This window comes from Suricata suricatta, chromosome 5 (assembly GCF_006229205.1).
Source record: "Suricata suricatta isolate VVHF042 chromosome 5, meerkat_22Aug2017_6uvM2_HiC, whole genome shotgun sequence".
Lineage (NCBI taxonomy): Eukaryota > Metazoa > Chordata > Mammalia > Carnivora > Herpestidae > Suricata > Suricata suricatta.
This window is the reverse complement of record NC_043704.1, coordinates 11,806,818-11,826,684: the sequence shown is the minus strand read 5'-3', so window position 1 is coordinate 11,826,684 and position 19,867 is coordinate 11,806,818. Positions and strand designations below refer to the sequence as shown.

The window sequence follows — 19,867 nt, the reverse complement described above, 5'->3', positions numbered from 1 at the left end:
CCCTTGGCCTGAATTAAGTCCATTGAAAACTCAAGGGTCAGAGAAATCTTGATATGAAATTCTTCTTAATCTTGTTTCATACTACTAAAAATAATACACAGAAAGTCATTCTAAAACTCATTGGAAACATTTAGGCAGATCATTATTAATCCTTTAAAAATTGCTGTTGCTAAGTCTTGGGGTTGTTGGGGAGCTTAGCACATGAGAATTATCAGACCAGAGAAGGTCACCCCGGAATGTTCATCTTAGCACCGAAGTGCCTCTCCGAGTGGGAAGGAGGGATAAAGCCAGTGGAACAATACCTCTTCTTTGACCCCAGCCTGGCTCTTACTTTATATCTGGGCAGGAGGGAAGAGAGCAGTATTTCCTTTTTCTTTTGTGGAGTAAGATTTCATCTAGAAAAAAAAAACTGAGGTCCAAATCTGATATTTGAAAAATCCAGAGGATTAGGTGGATCACCATTCATTCCCTAGAAGAAATGCCTAAGCAATTCTGAGCAAAGAAAGCGACTGTAGATGGATAATTACAACCCTGAGCCCACAGACCTATAAAACTGCACGGCCGTCCACTAACTGGTTGGGGACAAACGCACCGACATTCATCTTTCCAGAGGGCTGCACACGGTATATCTGGACCCTCGAGGAAGCTCTTTGCCAAGGGCGGGGGGAGGCGAAGGACTTGGATGGTTCAATATGGTGATCATTTTATTACATTAAAAAAATTCTTTTAATGTTTATTTAGTTTTGAGAGCGAGAGAAAGAGAGAGAGAGCAGAGCATGAGCAGGGGAGGGGCAGAGAGAGAAGGAGGCACAAAATCTGAAGCAGACTCCAGGCTGTCAGCCCAGACCCCAACGTGGGGCTCAAACCCACAAACTGTGAGATCATGACCTGAACCGAAGTCGGATGTTTAACCAACTGAGCCACCCAGGTGCTCCTCATTTTGTCACATTATTCATTGTTCCTACATGTCAACACTGGAGGTCCCTGCTTCAGGTCCCCAAGCAGACCCTGGTGACAGACACGGAACCAACCACAGGGACCTGTGGCCACGCGGCTGTACTGGGCCCTGCCCTGTGCCCTGCCCTGTGCCCCAGCCTGTACTGCATTACAACCCCATCCAAGGAAGAATGCGGGTTCCCTTCTTGTCCAGTGACTGCCAAGGCTACAAGGCTCAGTTTTCTTGAAGAAAACTATATTTGAACAAGAATTGTATTGATAAACTCTCCTAATAAAAAATTTCTGCAACAGAAATTTCAGTACAATGAAGCGCAAGGAGCAGTTGGTGCAGTTGTTAAAAACAGACACTGGCGTCTGTGGACTGCCGCGTCTGAGCTGCTTCGTTTCAGGTCTGGCTTACTGACCGCGTGACCTTGAGCAAGGGATGTCTCTCCTCTCGGCTCCCACTTCCTCACCTGTTCTTGCAAAGATTATAGCAATTGGTATAGGGGAAGCCCTTTGAATGATGTTGGGCAAACAACAAGCACTAACTGTTGGCTATAATTATTGTTAGGTGTTTTTATTATTAAGAGAAAATAGTAGGGAAAAAACCCTGTGCATTATTCACAAGAGCAATCCACACACTCTTCTGCTCATCCCACACTCTTTCAAATGTGTTTAGGCTCCTTATCGCCACAGTATGCAGGTGCCTTTCATGCATCCCTGTTTTTCCCTCGAAATATCCTCTCCATGTTGAAGGATCTTGTTTCTTCTGTCTCTCTATTAGAGATCTGCTATTTACATTCAAAATCATAGACGGAAATCTATTTGTGTGATGTGATCTCCATAGAGTCCTTAGCAAAGCAATGGAGTGATGAAGAGTTAGACCCTTCAACGGATCTATTTTAACTACGATTCCCTATTTTAAGAAGGTTAGTCAGCAAGGCTAGTGCCCCGGGAAATAGCATTTTCTGACGTTTTTAAGTAATGGCTTCACCTAGCTCTCTGTTATTGTGCGTTCCGAGCGAGCACAACAGTTCCCGTGAAGGACTCCTTTAACCTGAGGGCAGGTGTCGTCCCAGAAGTGGCCAATATTTGTTTTATTAATCTTTTCAATTTTTAATTAGGTTACTCAATGTTCCAGATGTAACAGATACCTGGCCAGACAGGTAATGGCTTGGGACATCAGAAGGACTCTCCAATCCGCACCATTGGGATCCCTGCCCCCTGCCTGTCGGGTCACTTAGGGTCCCAACTGCTCACTGGCCTCAGTCTCTTCCTTAGCAAGACATCTTCCTCCATGGCCCCGGGCTGCCACACAAATTATTTAGTGAAATACCTACAGAGAACAGGCTTCCGTATCTCAATATTATTATATGACAATCCATGGACTCGAGTTAGAAGTTTTCATTAGACCCCCTCAGATATAAAAAATACATAGAAAACAACTCTCAAATGTCCTTTTTCTGAAAAATCCTGTCACTCTCTCTCCCGCTTAGTGAGAAGACTAGCTTTCAATATGTTAACAGGCCACAAAGTGTCATTCTATCTACTGCCATCCAAGTAACAAGCCACCCGTGATGTATCTGTGAACTATGTACGTATTGCTGCTGGCAAGAACTGATCCCCGCAGAGAAAGCGCCTGCCGATGGTGTTTTCTCCAAAATACATTTAATGTTTCCTCAATTGGCAATTTTTCTACTAGTCTGACATGCAAAAAAAATCCCATGGAATGAGGAAAAAAACAAGTTTTGACTCACTACGTGGCAGGTCAGTTACCGTAAAAGAGCAGATAACCATCTGAAGTGAAAATAGTTTTTAGTTCTCTTCTGAACACACTTTGTGCTGTGCCTTCACTGCTGAAAACCAGGAAAGTGGGGTGGGAAGCGCCACGCTATCCCGTTGGCCTGGAAAACAGCTTGGCATGCTTTCTAATTCATAATCCTTTTCTTTTTTTTTTTAATGTTTATTTATTCTGAGAGAGAGAACGCACGGGAGGTGAGGGGCAGAGCGAGAGGGAGAGAGAATCCCAACCAGGTTCCACGCTGTCAGCACAGAGCCTGACACAGGGCTTGAACTCATGAACCGTGAGATCATGAGCTGCGCTGAAATCAGGAGTGGGAGGCCTACCCCCCTGAGCCACCCAGGTTGAGTGACATAAGCTTTCCTTCTGGTCCTTTGCATGAGTGCTTCAAGTTAAAGGCTCTGTGCCTGTGATGATGCACTGCCATCTGCCCTTTCTAGGCCATTTACAGCTGGCGTGAACGTGAGACGTCCTATGAGCCAGCGCCTCATTTTAAACGCGAGAGTGCGAAGCCAGGTCAGAGAGTTTGTAATAGGTGACAAATGAACGTGCGGCGCGGGTGGATGGAGAGGTGAACGGGTAGACGACGGGAGTACAGGCTTCTGGGCCAGGAGCTCCTCCCTCTCTTTCTGCCCTATGACCAACTATTTCTATCCAACCAAGGCAAATCATCGCTTATCTCTGGGGTTTTCCCTTCTCCCTGAGGCCATGAGGCCTGCAGGCTCTCTCTCTCCAGCTCCCTCAGTCTTTGATGTCATGAAAGGACAGAACCTTTCAAAATGACTTGACTTGCCAGTGCCAGGGCCATTTTACCAGAACCGGCCAGAATTCACAGCACCGTAATGACAACACGGACTGGGGAGAGTGTATTCGTCCACGATGTGACACTGACTTGCATGCAGTGACCTCTCCTAACATTAGAAAGCAGCCAAGACCAGAAGCCACCTAAGTGTCCATCAGTAAATGAATGGATAAAAAATGTGATACACACACACACACGTCCACATCCACACACGCACACTGGAATATCACTCAGCCTTAATAAGGAGGGAAATTCTGCCATTTGCAACAACATGGATGGACACTGAAGGCAATATGCTACGTGAAATAAGTCAGACAGAGAAAGACAAATACTGTAGGATCTCACATGTAAAATATAAAGAAAAAAAAAGAGAAGAACTCGTAGAAACTAGAGAGCCGATCAGTGGGCACCAGGGGCAGGGCGTGGGGGTGGAGTGAGTGCAGGGGAGTGGGTGAAGATGGTCAAGGGGTACGAGCTTCCAGTTATAAGATGACTTGGTCCTGCGGATGTAATGTATAGGGTGTGTTTAACAGGGCACGCGTGCACACACACACACACACACACACACACACACACACTAATCATTTGAGCTGATCGATGTGTTAACTCATCTTTTGTGGCAATCGTTTTGCAATATACGCATATATCAAATCATCATGTTGCCAACCTGAAACTTACACAATGCTATATGTCCATTACATCTCTATAAAGCTGAAAAAGAACCCCACAACAACTCTGTTCACTTTCTCGTTAAAAACAAAATGGCTGTGAGCAGAACTTCAAAAAGTAGTTCCCGCCGTGAATCAAGATGCTCACATAATAAGCGAGATGGGAGCCTAAGATGAGCAGGGAGGGGACCCACCCTTGCTTGCTGGGTGATCGGAGAAGTCAGCATTCCTCAAGTCGCCCCGGGAGCCATGTGCACTGAATTCTTCTAGAAGTCCTTTGTGAAATGTGACACTGTGTACCTGGGGCCATGACACCTCTCTCCAGCAGGCTTCCACCTCCCATTTCATTTTTCCTAAGACCCCAAATTCCATTTGGCAGGAAGGACGCCATGCAAGTGGACGCCTCCTTGAAGCAAATCCCTTCTGTCTGTTCAAAGAGCCCTTCTCAATAAAGACTGCTTTCTAAAGTCATAAAACAGCAGGAGAGCCAACTGTACCGACAGGCAGGCTGTTACGATAGTGTCCTTTCCCCTCCGACTGACGGTTCTTAAAAAGTCAGAGTGGCCATCATTTGTTTTTCTGAAGTTCAGCCACTTGGCATTCTTTGAATGTTAGAGCAAATACAAGCAGTGGGGCAAAAACCCGCCCTCTTTTCGGCATGAGAGAGTAACGGGGTGGAGGCAGATTGAGGGGTCACGGGGCTTAAGCTTCTTCCTCCAGGCAGGTCGGCATTTGAACGTTCTGAGACAAAACTGCTGCTTCTATTTTTAAAGACAGATTCTACGGCCACCTGAGTGAGCCTCTCTACAGACTTAATTACCCTCAGAGTCATTTTCCTTATACTTCACAACTGCCTGCCCCTCCCCCCAATTTTGGGCTTTGCTCTAATCTAAGCCTGCTTCCTCTTTGGTCCTCCGTGGAGAGCCAAGGCGCCTGCTGGGTGTTTCTGTTCCCTTATTCATAGAACAGGGTCACGATGAGTCTTCAGTTTGCCACGCCTACTCGGGAAACCTACAAGCTTGGGTTTGGTTGTCACTGTGTGGTCCTGTGTCTGTGGTCTGCGGGTCAAACATGGACATGAATCGGGGGATGCTACCAAACTCCCAGAGTTTCCCGAGTCTGGGTGTGACCCGTTACGTAGTCTCCGTGACTTCAAGAGAAAAAGCAGCGAGGCAGTAAAGGGGGTTGGAAACGAGAAAGGGAGTCACGGAGCGGGCAGACTGCAGGAAGGAGGACTGTTGCTGGTGGGCGTCTCTGGGGGGCTCCTCCCTCTCTGGGGCACTGAGAAAGCTGGGGCAGCACATGGGGTGGGTCTAGCTGGTGATCAAGACACCACGACGCTGCAGCCAGGCCTGCAGGAAAGGAGGCCACAGGCTGGGGTGAGCACAGCGTGATGCCTGGGGGCCACCTCACAGCCCATCGGCACCACCGCCACCACGGGAAAGGCGTCTGGAGGATGGCCCTGTCGCGCAGCAGCCACTCAGGTGGGCAGGGAGCCCCCACCCCCACAGACGGAGAACGCTTCCCAAGTTCACCCAAGTTCATGCTCTGTGCAGGCACAAAGCACCATCTCCTTCTACTTCATAAAACAGGCTCTCACTATTATCTCCACTTTGCAGATGAGGAAACTGAGGTCCAGGAGGCTCCGTAACTCGCTGAAGGCTTAAGGGCCTGAACCAGAACTCCACTTGTGTGCCTTCCCCCCAGCCCCCCAGAACGCGAATCCTTAACCAGTCCATTTTACCACCTGACCTCCTTTGCATCTCAACCTCCGGGCATAAGTGGGAAGCCCTGTTTTTGAATCTCTCTCCCACGAGAAGAGACGGTACTCATTTTCCACCCCGGGGACCTGATACAGTTTGGCGGGCATGCAGATGCTGGGCAGAACCCGGCCTGCATCCCGGGGAAGGGTGTGGTTCTGGAAAAGAGTGTTACTCTTGTGTTTACTCAAAGATAGTCATTAAGTCACCGTGAAGACATCTTTCTGCAGACTAAACAACCCCACTGCTTTTTAAAAAAGCTTTCCTCACAGGAGCTTTTTTTTTTTTTTTTTTTGTACCGTCTTTCTGTATTTACTGGTTTCCCCCCAGGAATTCTTTTGCCCTCCCATTCTCTACTTTAATCAATCCTGTAATAAGATTCTGATCCATGTCACAGAAAAGAAAAGGTCATTTTGAGTTTTCACCTCTGGCCTTAACCAATGAAGAAAAGGGCCAGCATGGATAGTAATCAGCTACTTATGGTCCACTCTGACCCTCAGGCATTTTTTTGGCCACCTCTGTGGCTGGCCAGATCTTCCATTTACTGTTCGTTTCTGATCCTGTTGAACTTTACTGTGTATTAGAGGGACCCGTCCTTAGTCTCGTGCAGCCTCGAAATGCTTCCAACATGCACACAACTCAGGCTGATTTGCTTCTGCCCTCTAAGAGAATGCTTTAAAAGGAGCCCAGTGCTCAGAGACAAACTTTGAGGAGTGAGTGTCAACAATAAAATTCTTTTTCCCTGCAGGAGCCTCAAAGTCCTCTCTGATGGAGGTTTTAGCCTCACTTGAGCAACACCAGTCAAACCCGAGGATTCTGAGATGCCTTCCCTGGTGCCCCAAGGTGCCAGTCCAGAGGTTTGCCAGCCCCGATTGGGGGGCCCACTTACTTCGAGGTTCTCGGGGTCCATCCACTGTGATTTTGATGGCTCTGTGGTAAGTGGCAACTTGCGGTGGGTTTGTGAAGACCGTGATGGTCAGAGTGAAGCTTTTCCCTGTTGGGACACAAAAGAGAACACATAAAACAATGAGGTGGCGGCCTGGGTATGTCGCTGGGTAGCTGACCACTAATGTATGCCTTCCAGCCATCAGATTGGAAAGGTGGTACCGCTTCAGCCCAAGCTGGTGGTTTTTCCAACACTCCCTGGAGTTTGGCTCTGCTTAAATTCTGGAACGCACACCTTTGGTGTTTGTCTAGATGTTAACACTTCACATAGTTACACGGCTTCCTTTTAATCATCAATAAAACAACACGGATCAAGAGACATTCAGCTCTGTTGTCTTTCAAGTCAAGACTCCAGGGAACATAGGATCCGATTGGCTGCTGTCCACTCCCCACAGAGGATCCCCAAGGAGTAAAAGAAACTGAATCCATCTTTCCTTTTTAACATTGCTTGTCCCTTCAAGGATTGGGAAAGACAAATTTCCTGAGTTTGAGAATAGGCTAAATTAAAATTATTCTCTCTGTATTTCAAAAACACTCATTGCTGGTTGACTTTAAATATTATTGTTATTTCTCAACTTTTCTTATATGTAGTCATTTTTTTGAGAGAGAGCAAGAGAGAGAGAGAGCACATGTGTGAGCAAGTGGGGGAGGGACAGAGAGAGAGGGAGACACAGAATCTGAAGCAGGCTCCAGGCTCTGGGCTGTCAGCACACAGCCCGATGCGGGGCTCGAACTCATGAACCAGGAGCTCGTGACCTAAGCCGACGTCAGATGCTTAACCGACTGAGCCACCCGGGCGCCCCTAAATATTATTTTTAAATGTAGGCTGCTACTACAGGCACTCATGGGATTAGCCAGACAAAAGTTATAGTCAATAAACTGACTTCACACTATGTAACTGACAGACTGAGGTTCAATAAACAGGATAGGCACTTCACATATATGCGTGGGACGCAAGCACCTTCTTAGAACATGTGCCTACTGCCACGGTTTTAGTAACTTTTAAAAGCTATTTTAAAATATATGTAAAACTTAGAATATAATGACTACTGTATAAATACATTAATAATGAATAGAACATAAATATACCAACACTTAATGTTAATAATATAAGTATTAATATACACATATATCGATCATTTAAAACATTTCTTGGCTAGGTGGTTCAGAGGATGAACTCTAGGTTTGAACTCTGGCTTGGCCCTAGACTCCTCCGTGCCTCTGTGCCCTTCCCTGGAAAATGGGGACATACATTCATCCCACCTTATTGAATTGGGGGGTTGTTAAGTGAGTTAATAGGAATAAACTCATTAAAATAGTATTGAGAGCATGATATTCAAAGGTGTGTGTGTGTGTGTGTGTGTGTGTGTGTGTGTGTGTGTGTGGTGCTCACTTTTGTTACTTTTCTTTTCTGTTTCTCATAGCTTCCCAACGGGATCCCAAGGTCTGACTAAGCATGACATTCGGACCGCCCCCGTCAGTGCGGTGGGCCTCAGTTTAACAGTTTCTCCTCTTAGCCACATAGCGTGACACGAAACCTAGAAGAAATGAAAGGCCCGCCCATCCCCCTAACCGCTGCCAAACTGCATAAAACTCAATCCTCTTCCTTCCCCACGTTAGAAAGAACAGAGTACTTTCAACTGTCGTGCACATTTTCATACAAAAGCAAGCCACAAAAAAGCTCAATAAAAACACAAGTGACCCTTGAACAATACAGGTTTCAGGGGCAGCGACCCCCTGCCCTGCTGAAAATCCCCCAAAACCACCAACAGCTTACTGTCACTCTGAAGACTCACCGATAATGTAAACAGTCGATTAACACGGATTTTGTATTTCATATATATTATGTACTGTGTTCTTGTCATAAAGTAAGTGAGAAAAAGGCAATACTAGTATTATTATTATTAATGTTTGCTTATTTTTTGGAAGGAGACAGAACAGAGGGGGTCGGTGGAGGGGCAGAGAGAGAGAGAGAGGGCGACAGAGGATCTGAAGCAGGCTCCGTGCTGACAGCACAGAGCCCAATGCGGGGCTCGAACCCAGGAACCGTGAGATCATGACCTGAGCCCAAGTCAGACACTTAACTGACTGAGCCACCCCCGCGCCCCGAAAAGAAAATTTTATTAAGACAATCGTAAGGAAGAGAAAATAGGTTTACAGTCCTGTACTGTATTTTATCAAAAAAAAAATCTGCACGTAAGAAGACCTGCATGGCTCAACCCACGTTGTTCAAGGATCTATTACGTGACCTCGGGCCACCGCAAGCCAGAGATTCCTAATCATGAAAAGTCCCCAGGGAACCATTCCCAGGGGCTGCACTCTGTCTAGTGAAACCTAGGATAAGAACAACAGTGACGTGTAACCAGTGGATGCTGAAACGGTTTCTTCTGGCCTGGATTCACAACCAAAGTCACAGCTGACAGGTGAGGCTGCTCTTGGGGGAGGGGTGACCGGGGAGGGGAGCCAGAGCACTGGAGGAGCCCAGGACGCCCAGCTCCCCAATTTATCTTCCCAATAGTTTCTCTTCTCTCCTGGAACCCAGAGAAGATTCCTTTTGGGATTTAGGGATTTGCCATCTTTAGTACAACATTCCAATGTGGCCAGGCGATACCCCAGATCACTTCTCTTTTAGCATCTCGCTGAGGTAGGGTGGTGGGCAGGAGGGGCTGCTGGTCAGGCCTGGGGAGGAGGGTGCAGCGATGGGGAGGCAGGACCCAGGTCACCTGCCCACCTGGGAACTGGTCAAGGGAGCAAAGGCGGCTGTAGCCCAGGCAGCCCGTCCCCGTGGTCCTCAGCCCTGCTGCCATCCACCTTCTGTCAAGAGCCTACAAGGTGGGGAGGCGCCCGGGTGGCTCAGTCGGTTAAGCGCCCAACTTTGGCTCAAGTCATGATCTCCTAGTTTGTGGGTTTGAGCTCCACGTCAGGCTGTGTGCTGACAGCTCAGAGCCTGGAGCCTGCTTCAGATTCTGTGTCTCCCTCTCTCTCTGCCCCTCCCCTGCTCATACTCTGTCTCTCTGTCTCTTTCTCTCTCAAAAATAAATATTAAAAATGAAAAAAAGACCCTACAAGAGCAAAGAGCTGTACTAAGAATGAATCCCACAGCCAGCTAGGAGGACCTTCTCCCGGATGAGCCCCCCACGTGCTGTTTCTCACTCACTCCTCTCCTCCAGCTGGACGTGTCTCCTCCGAGCTGCACTCACAGTCACAGGATTTCCACTATGGGGTCTGTCTTCCTCCAGCCCTCTGGCCAGCCGGCCATGCCTTCCTTGCTTTGCCCCCACACTGCCCCCTGCCTCTGTGTTCCTGGCTTCAAAGGGGGGCTCCTGTTTCAGGCAGCCTCCCCGCATCTGCCTCCAAAAGTGGTCTTCGCCTTCGATGGGGGGCTGAATGGGTTTCCGTCTGTGAAAGCCCGAGGACAGGGATAGCGGTCCAGGCCCAACATGCCTCTCTCAGAGGAAGGTGGCAAAGGATGAGGGTAGCAGGAGTGGAGGGATTGAAATGAGGGGAAAAAAGAAAGGACTTTGAGGACACAAGCAATGAGTAACAACACGGCCCCAGGGATCCAGCAGGTTTGGAGGGGAAAGGGGCCAGGCGGCTCTTCCTGCAAGAGGCTTAGATACATGTAACAAACGATGTGTACGAATCACAAAAGTTCATGTAACAAATGATGTGACTTCTCTGGGTCTCAGTCTCCTGGTCTGCGAAACAGGAAACAGGGAGGTTGGGGTTCCTGGGATACACACAATGTCACTTTCAACTCACTGTATCTTCTGAGGACGCAGCCCTCCTGGCGCCCATATTCCTGTGCACCTGTGCGTGTGCAGGTGTGTGCATGCCCCCACGTGCCTCCCCTACCGCTGCACAAGCACACAGCCTGTCAGAGTCCCTGAAAATACTGTATTAGTTTTCTAGGGCTGCTGTAACGAATTATCACAAAACAGAAGGTCCACGGGTGGGGGAGACTTAAAACAACTGAAATCTATTGTGTCATTTTTCTAGAGGCCAGGAGTGGAATATCAAGGTGTGGCAGGGCCACGTTCCCTCTGAGGGCTCTGGGGCAGACTCTGTCCTTCCTTGTCCCTGCTCCTGGAGCTCGCTGGCAAGCCGTGGCTTTCCCGGGCTTCCAGGTGCATCCTTCAGCTTCTGTCTCTGCTGTCACGTGGTCTTCTTTCCCCCGTGTGGCTTCTGTCTCCAGATCCACTTCTCCTTCTTTATAAGGACACCTGTCATTGGAGTCAGGGTCCACCCTCCTCCTAGATGACCTCGGCTTACTTGATTACATCTGCAAAACCCCGGTATCTAAATAAGGTCACATTCTGAGGTATCCCGTGAACATGGATCTTTAGGGAACACCGTACAACCTAGTTCAGACACCGAATGTCTTCAGAGTTCTGGTCCTGACATTATGAGTAACAAGCTCTCTACAGGCACCTGTGCATTTTACCCCCTGAAATGGTCCCACTCCTGTGGCAGCCTGCTAGAATCATCCTATCCTTTTTTAAAATATTTATTCATTTAGAGAGAGAGCAAAAAAGAGAGAGAGAGAGGAAGAATGGGTGTGTGCAAGAGTGGGGGAGGGGTAGACAGACAAAGGGAGATGGAGAATCCCAAGTAGGCTCCACACTGTCAGCTCAGAGCCCGACCTCGGGGCTTGATCTCATGAACGATGAGATCATGATCAAGCCGAAATTCAACCAAGGCAACACTCAACTGACTTAGCCACCCAGGCGCCCCATACAATCATCCTAATCTTGATTTGCGAAATGACGACAAAGGATTAGTTTTTACACCACTGGCATTTTCAGATCTGTGTAGAACTTGCAACCTTCCAAACACTTTCCTCTATACTATCGCATTGGGTCCTCGGAATGGGATGAAATAAACGAGATAGATTTTGGGGTGCCTGGGTGGCTCAGTCAGTTGAGCCTCCAACTTCAGCTCAGGTCAGAATCTCACAGTTCATGAGTTTGAGCCCCGTGTCGGGCTCTGTGCTGACAGCTTAGACGCTGAGGCCTGTTTTGAATTCTGTGTCTCCCTCTCTCTCTGCCCCTCCCCTACTCTCTCTCTCTGTCTCTCTCTCAAAACTAAATCAATAAACTTAAAAAAAAACCCAACAAAATAGCTTTTATCGTCCCTCATTAACAGGTAGTCAAGGCTCAGAGAAATTACGTAATTTGCCTCAAGTCACAGAGCCCATATACACAGCAGAGCACAGATCTCTCAGCGTTACGCCCACTGTTCTTCACGTTATCGTCAGGAGATCCCAAATCTCTACTTGCAAACTCAGTGACAGCAGCCCTGGGAATCCAGATTCCTGGCACACTGCCCACACTCCACCAGCGCCCAGAAAAGCGAAGACGGCCCCGGTGACTTCACTGAACCCAAACTGCTCCGCAGCTAACCATAGGCCTGGGTTATAGTTCGGAAGCTTCTTACTGAGCTGAATTTGAGCTCCTGGCCGTGGAGCGGTTACTGCCGCCCCCTGGGCAACCACAGACTGGCCTACTCAACAGGGAATAAAGTTCAACCAGGGTGGGGTGCCTGGGTGGTTAAGCCTGGCGGTTAAGTCGGTTAAGCCGCCGACTTCGGCTCAGGTCCTGATCTCATGGTTTGTGGGTTCAAGCCCCGTGTTGGGCTCTGTGCTGATAGCTCAGAGCCTGGAACCTGCTTCCAATTCTGTTCTCCCTCTCTCTCTGCCCCTCCCCTGCTCACTCTCTGTCTCTCTCAAAATAAAATAAAGACATAAAAATTAAAAAAAAAGGAAAGAAATTCAACCAAGGCAAATATTTGCGCAATTGTTGCTTGTAATTACAATTCTATCATTTTATGCGCATCATTGTGCAGTCCCAAGAAATGTGACTGTCTCTCCAGTAAGAGCTACTGGCTGGGGCCTTCCTTCTGGGTCCGGGAATGTGCTGTTCTGAAGGCGGAGATATTCGGCTTGTGTCCCTCACAATGGGCTCTTGTTTGCAGCTTCGAGCACCAGGACATCTGCTTATTACCTCATAGACAGAGGTAATAAGTGATGACACTTTGTTCACAGGTGCGTGTGACATTTTTCCACTCTGGGAAAATTCTGCCTTTTCCTTCCCTGTGTTCTTCCGACCAGACTTGGCACCGAGCTTGATAACTGGGGCCAGTCAGCCAGTGGGCACCCAGGACTGCCGTTCTGAGCCTCAGGACCTGCAACGCTCTGCCCTCCGCCCCCTCCCACCTGTCCCTGTGGAGACACTGCCCTTCTTGGCCGGCCCCTGCAGCAGGAGTGATTGTCTCCCACCCAGAGGACACGGGCTATTAGCCAGATTCCCTCATTACCATGACCCATGGGCCCGGTATTTGAAGTGCGTGGGTGTGGAGCGTGAAAGACGCTCAAGTGTTTTTCTCGGCAAACTGTGGCCACTGTAAGGGAGAGGAGAGCGAAGCAGGATGCACTGGCGAAATTACAGGATCGAATGTAGGTCTGGGAGTCTGTTGCTCCTGTAGAGAGAGCTGATACTCATTCACTTGTGTGGCCTGGAGTGAGTCCTTGCCCGGAGATGCTTGGAGGCTCCCTGCGGCCCTGGCTTTGGTGCCAGGAGACCAGCAGGTGCCTGGGGCCCTGCTGCTGAAAGGCCAGGCCGCAGCTCTCAGCCCAAGGGGACAAGCAGCAGGCTTGCAGGTGTCTGGCGTGGGGGCTCACCGTGGAGGAAGCGAACAAGAGGTGTCCTGAGACCTTCCTTCTCCTGCTCACAGAGACCTAGCTCAAACTGCTCTGGCCAGTGGTTGGGTTCTAGGAAGAAGCTATTTAGAAACTATTTAGAAGCTCCAACGATAGGACTGAATAAGGAGGCAGGAGTTATAAGACAGGGGACAGAAGTGTCGTCTTACGCTCAAAGGTAGGAAAGATAAGGCACTGAGCATATAATCTGGTGAGTATGGGATTATGCGGAGAGCTGGTTACAGGGTGGACCCTCAAGCCAAAAATGCCCATGTCCATATCTCTGCCACATGTAGCTGTGTGACCTTGAGCAAGTCACTTAACCTCTCGGGGACCTCGGTTTTGTCATCTGTAAAATGGGGGTAATACCAGTCCTTCCATCTCATGGTGTCACTACACAAGTTCAGTGAAAGCAGTCAGCACGTATTAGTTCAATTATTGTTCAAGACGTGACAAAAGTGATTCCACGCAGGTGCAGGTGTGGGCGATCTGGGGAAGAGGTGCTGGTGACCAGGCACATCGAGGTCGGACGGGGCAGTGGGTGCTGGGCAGGTGGTGCCCTTGAACCTCCACCAGGCCCTCCCCGTTTTCCCCAGAAGTTCCATCGAGCAAACCGAGGTGGAGCACAGACGGCAGCAGACAGGACAGCAGACCGAGGCCCGCAGACACATCAGGAAAACTGCACGTTCAACTGGAATGTCAAGTTCACTCCTGCCCCGCCAGCTGGCGGTCTCTGTGAGGCACCACTGTGGCTGGCTTGTCCGCCGTATAAACCAGCTGGGTCAAGTGCTCCCAGGCGAGCATGTGTCGCCCCCTTCGACGCCAGTGCATTCGTGCAAATGCCAGGACAAAAGACTAACTGCTTTATTTAGTCGGGAGGAAGGTCACGGGTGAGCCTTCCCGACACTTCAAGGCAGCCCCTCGTTTCCAGGCCTGGGGCTGCTGACCTCCGATGGCCACCTGTGGTCTCACAAAGCCGTCCCTGGACACTGCAGTTCCCCGTGGCCCTGGCCTGGACCGCTTTTTTACTGCTTCTGAGAAGCGGCCAAACCTCAGAACCGCTCCCCACAGGGCCGAGGGTGCGGAGGGAAAGACAAGGAGTAAAGGCCACTCAAAATCATTTCTCACCCATGAGTGGGAAAGCAGATTCAGAAGTCACATCACAGCCATGTCGTCCTCTGCCGATGGTGTCAGGGACGAGAGGGTTCTGTTGTGACTATCCCTCCCTGGGTTTGGTTCCCATCTGCCTGTGCCATTGGCTCCTCGGCCACTGGGAGGTGTGTCTGTCACTCTCCTTGGGGTAGGTTTGGACCTGAGAGTCATCTTCTCCTTTTTGGGCAGTTTCAGCGGGATGTGAAACTTACCCTTTGTCACACAAGGGAAGGCTGTCGGCACAGAGGGCCGTCTGCCGTGGGGGCCATAAGGGACAAGGGGCAGGGGACACAGCATCATGACATCTTTTACTCGGGCGTGCGTCTCTGCAGGAAAACTGGCTGTTGCTCACAAACTTTAAATACTTAAGAGAGCAAGTAAAGAAAAGTCAACCAACAACAAAAAAATGCAGCTTTTGAAAAGCAAGAAAAGCCCATGAAGCCTCAAGTGTTGCTCTTTGCAAATTCTGGAAATCCCAACAGACTCGGAAATGTTGCAGCAAGAGTTCTCCTTTACTGTATAGATTGTGCCGGGTCTACCTTTCATCAAGGATAACTAAGTATTAAAACTAATGCACCCTCAGATTCCAAGGCAAATCTGAACTGGGGGTATTTTTCGCAAAACTTTTTTTTTTTTTTTTTTTTTTGAGAGAGAGAGAGAGGGAGCTCCAGCAAGCAGAGGGAGTGGGGCAGAGAGAGAGGGAAAGAGTACTCCCAAGCAGGGTCCACTTCCTGCTGGACTCGGGGTTCCATCTCACGACCATGTGATCATGACCTGAGCTGAAATCAAGAGTCTAATGCTCAACTGACTGAGCTGCCCAGGTGCCACACACTAAACATTTTTAAAAGATGTTTATATATTTTGAGGGAGAGAGAAAGAGAGCGGGCATGCAAGTGGGGGGAGAGCCAGAGAGAGAGAGAGAATCCCAAGCAGGCTCTCCACCCAACCCAGTGTGGGGCTCAATCTCATGAACCATGAAATCATGACCTGAGCCAAAATCAAGAGTCAGACACTCCACCAACTGAGCCACCCAGGTGCCCCATTCACACAAAGAAAGCATTTTTAATTTATATTTCTCACTTTTTCCCTGGAACCACAGAACACCCAGAATTCATGCTTTTGCTCTCATCCATTTCTTCCTCTAAACACCCCTATTTTTGACAGGGGAGCTGTTGAGTGATTGATATGAGGATTTCTGGATAGGGTACAAATCCTTCAAGTTGCACAGAATTTCCTACCTTCTCTAAATTGAACTGAAATGAAGATGTCAGTGTGTATCCACAGGTGCGCAAAGGGCCCCATATGTTTGCCAATGTGTTGATCTAAGGGTACCTGCATCCACCCAGGCAAAATGCAGACTCGGTGGAGGGGCATGTTACTGGCCCCTCCCCCAAAGGCGATTGACATAGACTTCAAATGCAGAACTCAGTTTTTCCTAAAAAACAGCATTTTTTTTTTTTTTTGGAGAGATGGATTGTTTGGAAGAGTTGTTTTATATAGAGAAAGGTGAACACATGCAAAGCATTTTCTCTGGAAATTTCTTCTGGGAGTTGAGGACAGGGACAGCATTTTATTCATCTTTGTGTCTTGTTCCGAGGCAATAAAAAAACACGTTTGGTCACTGGGTCAATGAATTATCCGATAAATTTTCAATTTGACAGCCGGTTCTTTACGATGTCTGATTTCACTCGGAAGGCCTGGCTTTCCTTGTGCTCAGCGTCACCTGGGGAACGGATGGCCAAGCCTCCTTCTTCCTGGAGAATATTTACCAAACCCCAAGGTGCCATGATGCTCACATGACTTTGAATTCCTCTCCCCAGATTTCACGGTTTCTCCATGACCTTGGCCTTTTCCTTTGGTGTCATGGCTCCTGGGCATCTTGGTGGAGGAATCAGGGTTTAATCCTTTTAGCCCAAACACTTCCAAGGCCCTGAACTGCTGCTGGGAGAGCCATCTGGTTGGTGACCCACGTTCCCCTGTGGAAATAGAGCTAGAGGCTTACGTAGGGGACAGGTGATCAAAGTAGCCTCATCTGATTCTGCTAGTGCGATGGCCTGCTGCCTCGTGCACACAGCCAGCCCCACGTGGCGCTTCAGCAGAGACCCAGGGGTGGACATTTAGGAGGGAAGGCCGCGCTGGGGTCCTCTGTCCTGCCAGCAGCCTTTCAGACACCACAGTGGCTGTTTCCGGGAAGGCAGGTGGGGTGGAGGCTGAAAGAAGAGGGAAGCTCCAGGCAAAACTGGGGGTATAGGGGGCAGGGCCTGGCAGGGGTGGGCTTTGGGGCCAATGCCAGTCACCAAACAGGGTATCTACAAACTGGGTATGCACACATCTGAGGCTTCCTGCAGGGAGAAATGACAGTTTTCGGTCTCGAAAGCCTCAAGCATCCTTTCTCTTTCTAAATCTGCAATCTGACCATCTTTCTACAATTTGTATCTACCGAGGTCAAGTGTCTGCTACAAACATGTGGGTGGTCCTCCATTTCCCTGGGACCAGGCCAGATTCCCAGTGTGGATAGACGTCCAGGCCCTGAGCCTCTGGGTCTCATCCTGCTCCAAAGCCCCCCTCCCCCGCTTTGGCTGATCTTGGAAACTCCAATGGGGACCCAAGGCCTGGAACACAGGAGGTGCACAACGCATACTATTTGATGAATGAATGAATGAATGAATGAATGAAGAATGAATGAAATGTCCTCATTCAATGATCTCTGGGCATGGGGGTGAATGCTAAGAAAAAAAAGCAATGGACACTATACTTTCCTCATTGGAAGGGTCCAAACCCTTAAAACAGCCTTAGCCTCATCAGTTAAAATGGAGGAACACAAGGTCCAGCCCATGTCAAAAAATCCAGTAAATGTCTAGAATGATTATATTATTATTTTTGTACTTATTTATGAATATTTGTGACGCTCCTGCTGTGTCTCAGGAGCTCGTTTTATGAGGTTCATGACTGGATAAAGGAATTCTTCACATCCAGAAGCAGCGGTAGAAAACAGCTTCCTTCCTACGTTTCTGATTCAGGGACTCACGTGCCTGCTTTTTTCCCAGCTCCGTCCGTGCTCCTCACGGCAGAGGGAAGGACATGCCCCGGTGAGTGTGATCTCTTCTTCCTGAGTCCTGCCAGCACACTTTGTCTTGTTTCAATCATCCTAACGCCCTTCGAGGCCTGTGTGAACGGCACGGTGGCGCCTACCGTACAGATGGGGAGACCGAGGCCAGCACATCTTAGCGAGCCCCGCAAATGCACCCCCGTCTCCGACAAGACCTTCCATAGACCCAGAGAATCGTCGCGAACAGATGTGTGTGTTCTAGGTTGTTGCTGTAAATCTGAGGAACACTGACCAAGAAAAAAACGCCTTCCATGTAATGTAGAGCCCATGGATTTGGACAGAACGTGAGATGATAGTATACATAAGATACTTTTCCAAGCAGTAGCCAGATTAATTAACTCTCCATTCATAGATGGCCAAAAAAAAAAAAAAGGTGCATGAATATTCACCTGCAGTTTCCAAAAATGCAGTGATACAATCTTAAAATGGCTCCCAGCGGAACAGCCAGGATGTCCTTAAGTCTGATCCAAGGCAAGCCGCCGTGGCACAACTATAAAACTCCCCAAACTTGGGTGGAGTCAGCAATTACCGTGCAGGAAGAATGTGACGCTCCTGGGTGCCAGCCTGGGGAGCCCAGAGACAGGACAAAGGGGTTATTCTGCTTCATTGTGAAAATGCTGTGTTTATTGTTAAAATACGGTGGGGAATTAAAGGGGCGTGTATGCATCATAAATATTTGCATGCCATTAATGTTTGGACCGAAGACTTGGAATGGCTACGTTGGGAGAACTTCTTTTCCCATGAAAAACGTGCCTCAAATTACAGTACGTAGTGACTTTCGCCTCTGCCATTGCTAATCTGAAATCTCGGTGCCCGCTGCGTATAACTCTTTCGGGACCGGAGAAATCCATGTGGCTGAGGGCTGAGGAGTAAGGGGAAGGCTCGATGTTCCCTCCAGGAAATCTCATCCGTGTGGACACACAAAAAAGCAGGTCCCCGTGGCTGTTTGTTACGAGCTCCCAGAGTTTCTGGAATCTACTCTACAGAGTCCCTGTCATTGAAGCACATCTACCACACAAGGTGGTGACTCCCGCAGTGCGTCTTAGGTGAGGTCATCCTCCCTGTAACCCCTCACCCCCGCCCCCCCCCCCAGGACAGAGCCAGAATCAGGCTCAGAGAGGTCAAGTGACTTGCCCACGAATGCACAGCTCTGTGATAGCGTTCTCTGGCAGGGCGATCCCCTCACCCCACCCCCACCCCCAGTGGCACTTGGCAACATCCACAAACATGGGTGGCTGTCACGGTTGGGAAGGGAGATGCTACTGGGTGGAGGCCAGGGGTACTGCTATTCATTTGACAACACACAGGACAGCCCACAGGAATGGAAAATCAGCCTTAGGTGTTGATAATGTTGAGGGGGAGGCGGCCTCCTCCACAGAGAATCCAGTAAAGTCCAGGCACTAACCATGAGGCTGTGCATCTTGAAGGGTCTGGGAGCCTTCGCTCGCTGGAAGATGTTTAATGAGACTCCGCTCTGTGCCAGGCACAGATGATACCTCACAGAGCTTTTCTAGGATCGGATTTTTTAGGTTTTGAAAATTCCCGGGTGTCCACCTCTTGGGAGCTCTGGGGAACAGTTTCCCATCTTTTTCATGGTGCTGCTTGGGTCTCTCTTACCCCAGCAGTGTCCCCAAGCACGCCACAGCTGTTCTTGAGCTCTTTCCCTGGTGACCTTCACTTTCAAGCACATGTAGGGACAGCACATGGGCTCTGCACAGTCCCCAAGGCAGACGCTGCCCATTTCGATAGTCAGCTCTCTCATTTGACACGCAATGGATCTCGGAATCTGGGGGATGGCTGCCTTGCCGGGGGGAGCTTACAGGGAGTAGATGCGTCCATGGGGACAGGAACGGTAAGAGTGGGGGTTTCCATGCAGGGCAAAAGCGAGCAAGCAAAAACCAGAGAAAGCTCTCTCAGCAAAACTCTTTGCAAAATTCAACCTGCAGCAGACACGACCTTGATGCACCAAGAACCCCTTCAGATGTTTTCCAAAT

At 49.1% G+C, this 19,867-nt stretch overlaps 1 protein-coding gene across 5 annotated transcripts in view; it reads right to left on the bottom strand.

The window, feature by feature from the left end:
* Positions 1–19,867, bottom strand: part of RUNX1 (RUNX family transcription factor 1) — a 242,519-nt gene that overhangs the window by 53,565 nt on the left and 169,087 nt on the right. For all 5 annotated transcript variants that reach the window (XM_029938999.1, XM_029939001.1, XM_029938996.1 and 2 more), the window contains one exon: positions 6,860–6,964. In XM_029938999.1, the coding sequence (XP_029794859.1) occupies positions 6,860–6,964 (105 nt within the window). The remainder of the gene's footprint in view (positions 1–6,859; positions 6,965–19,867) is intronic.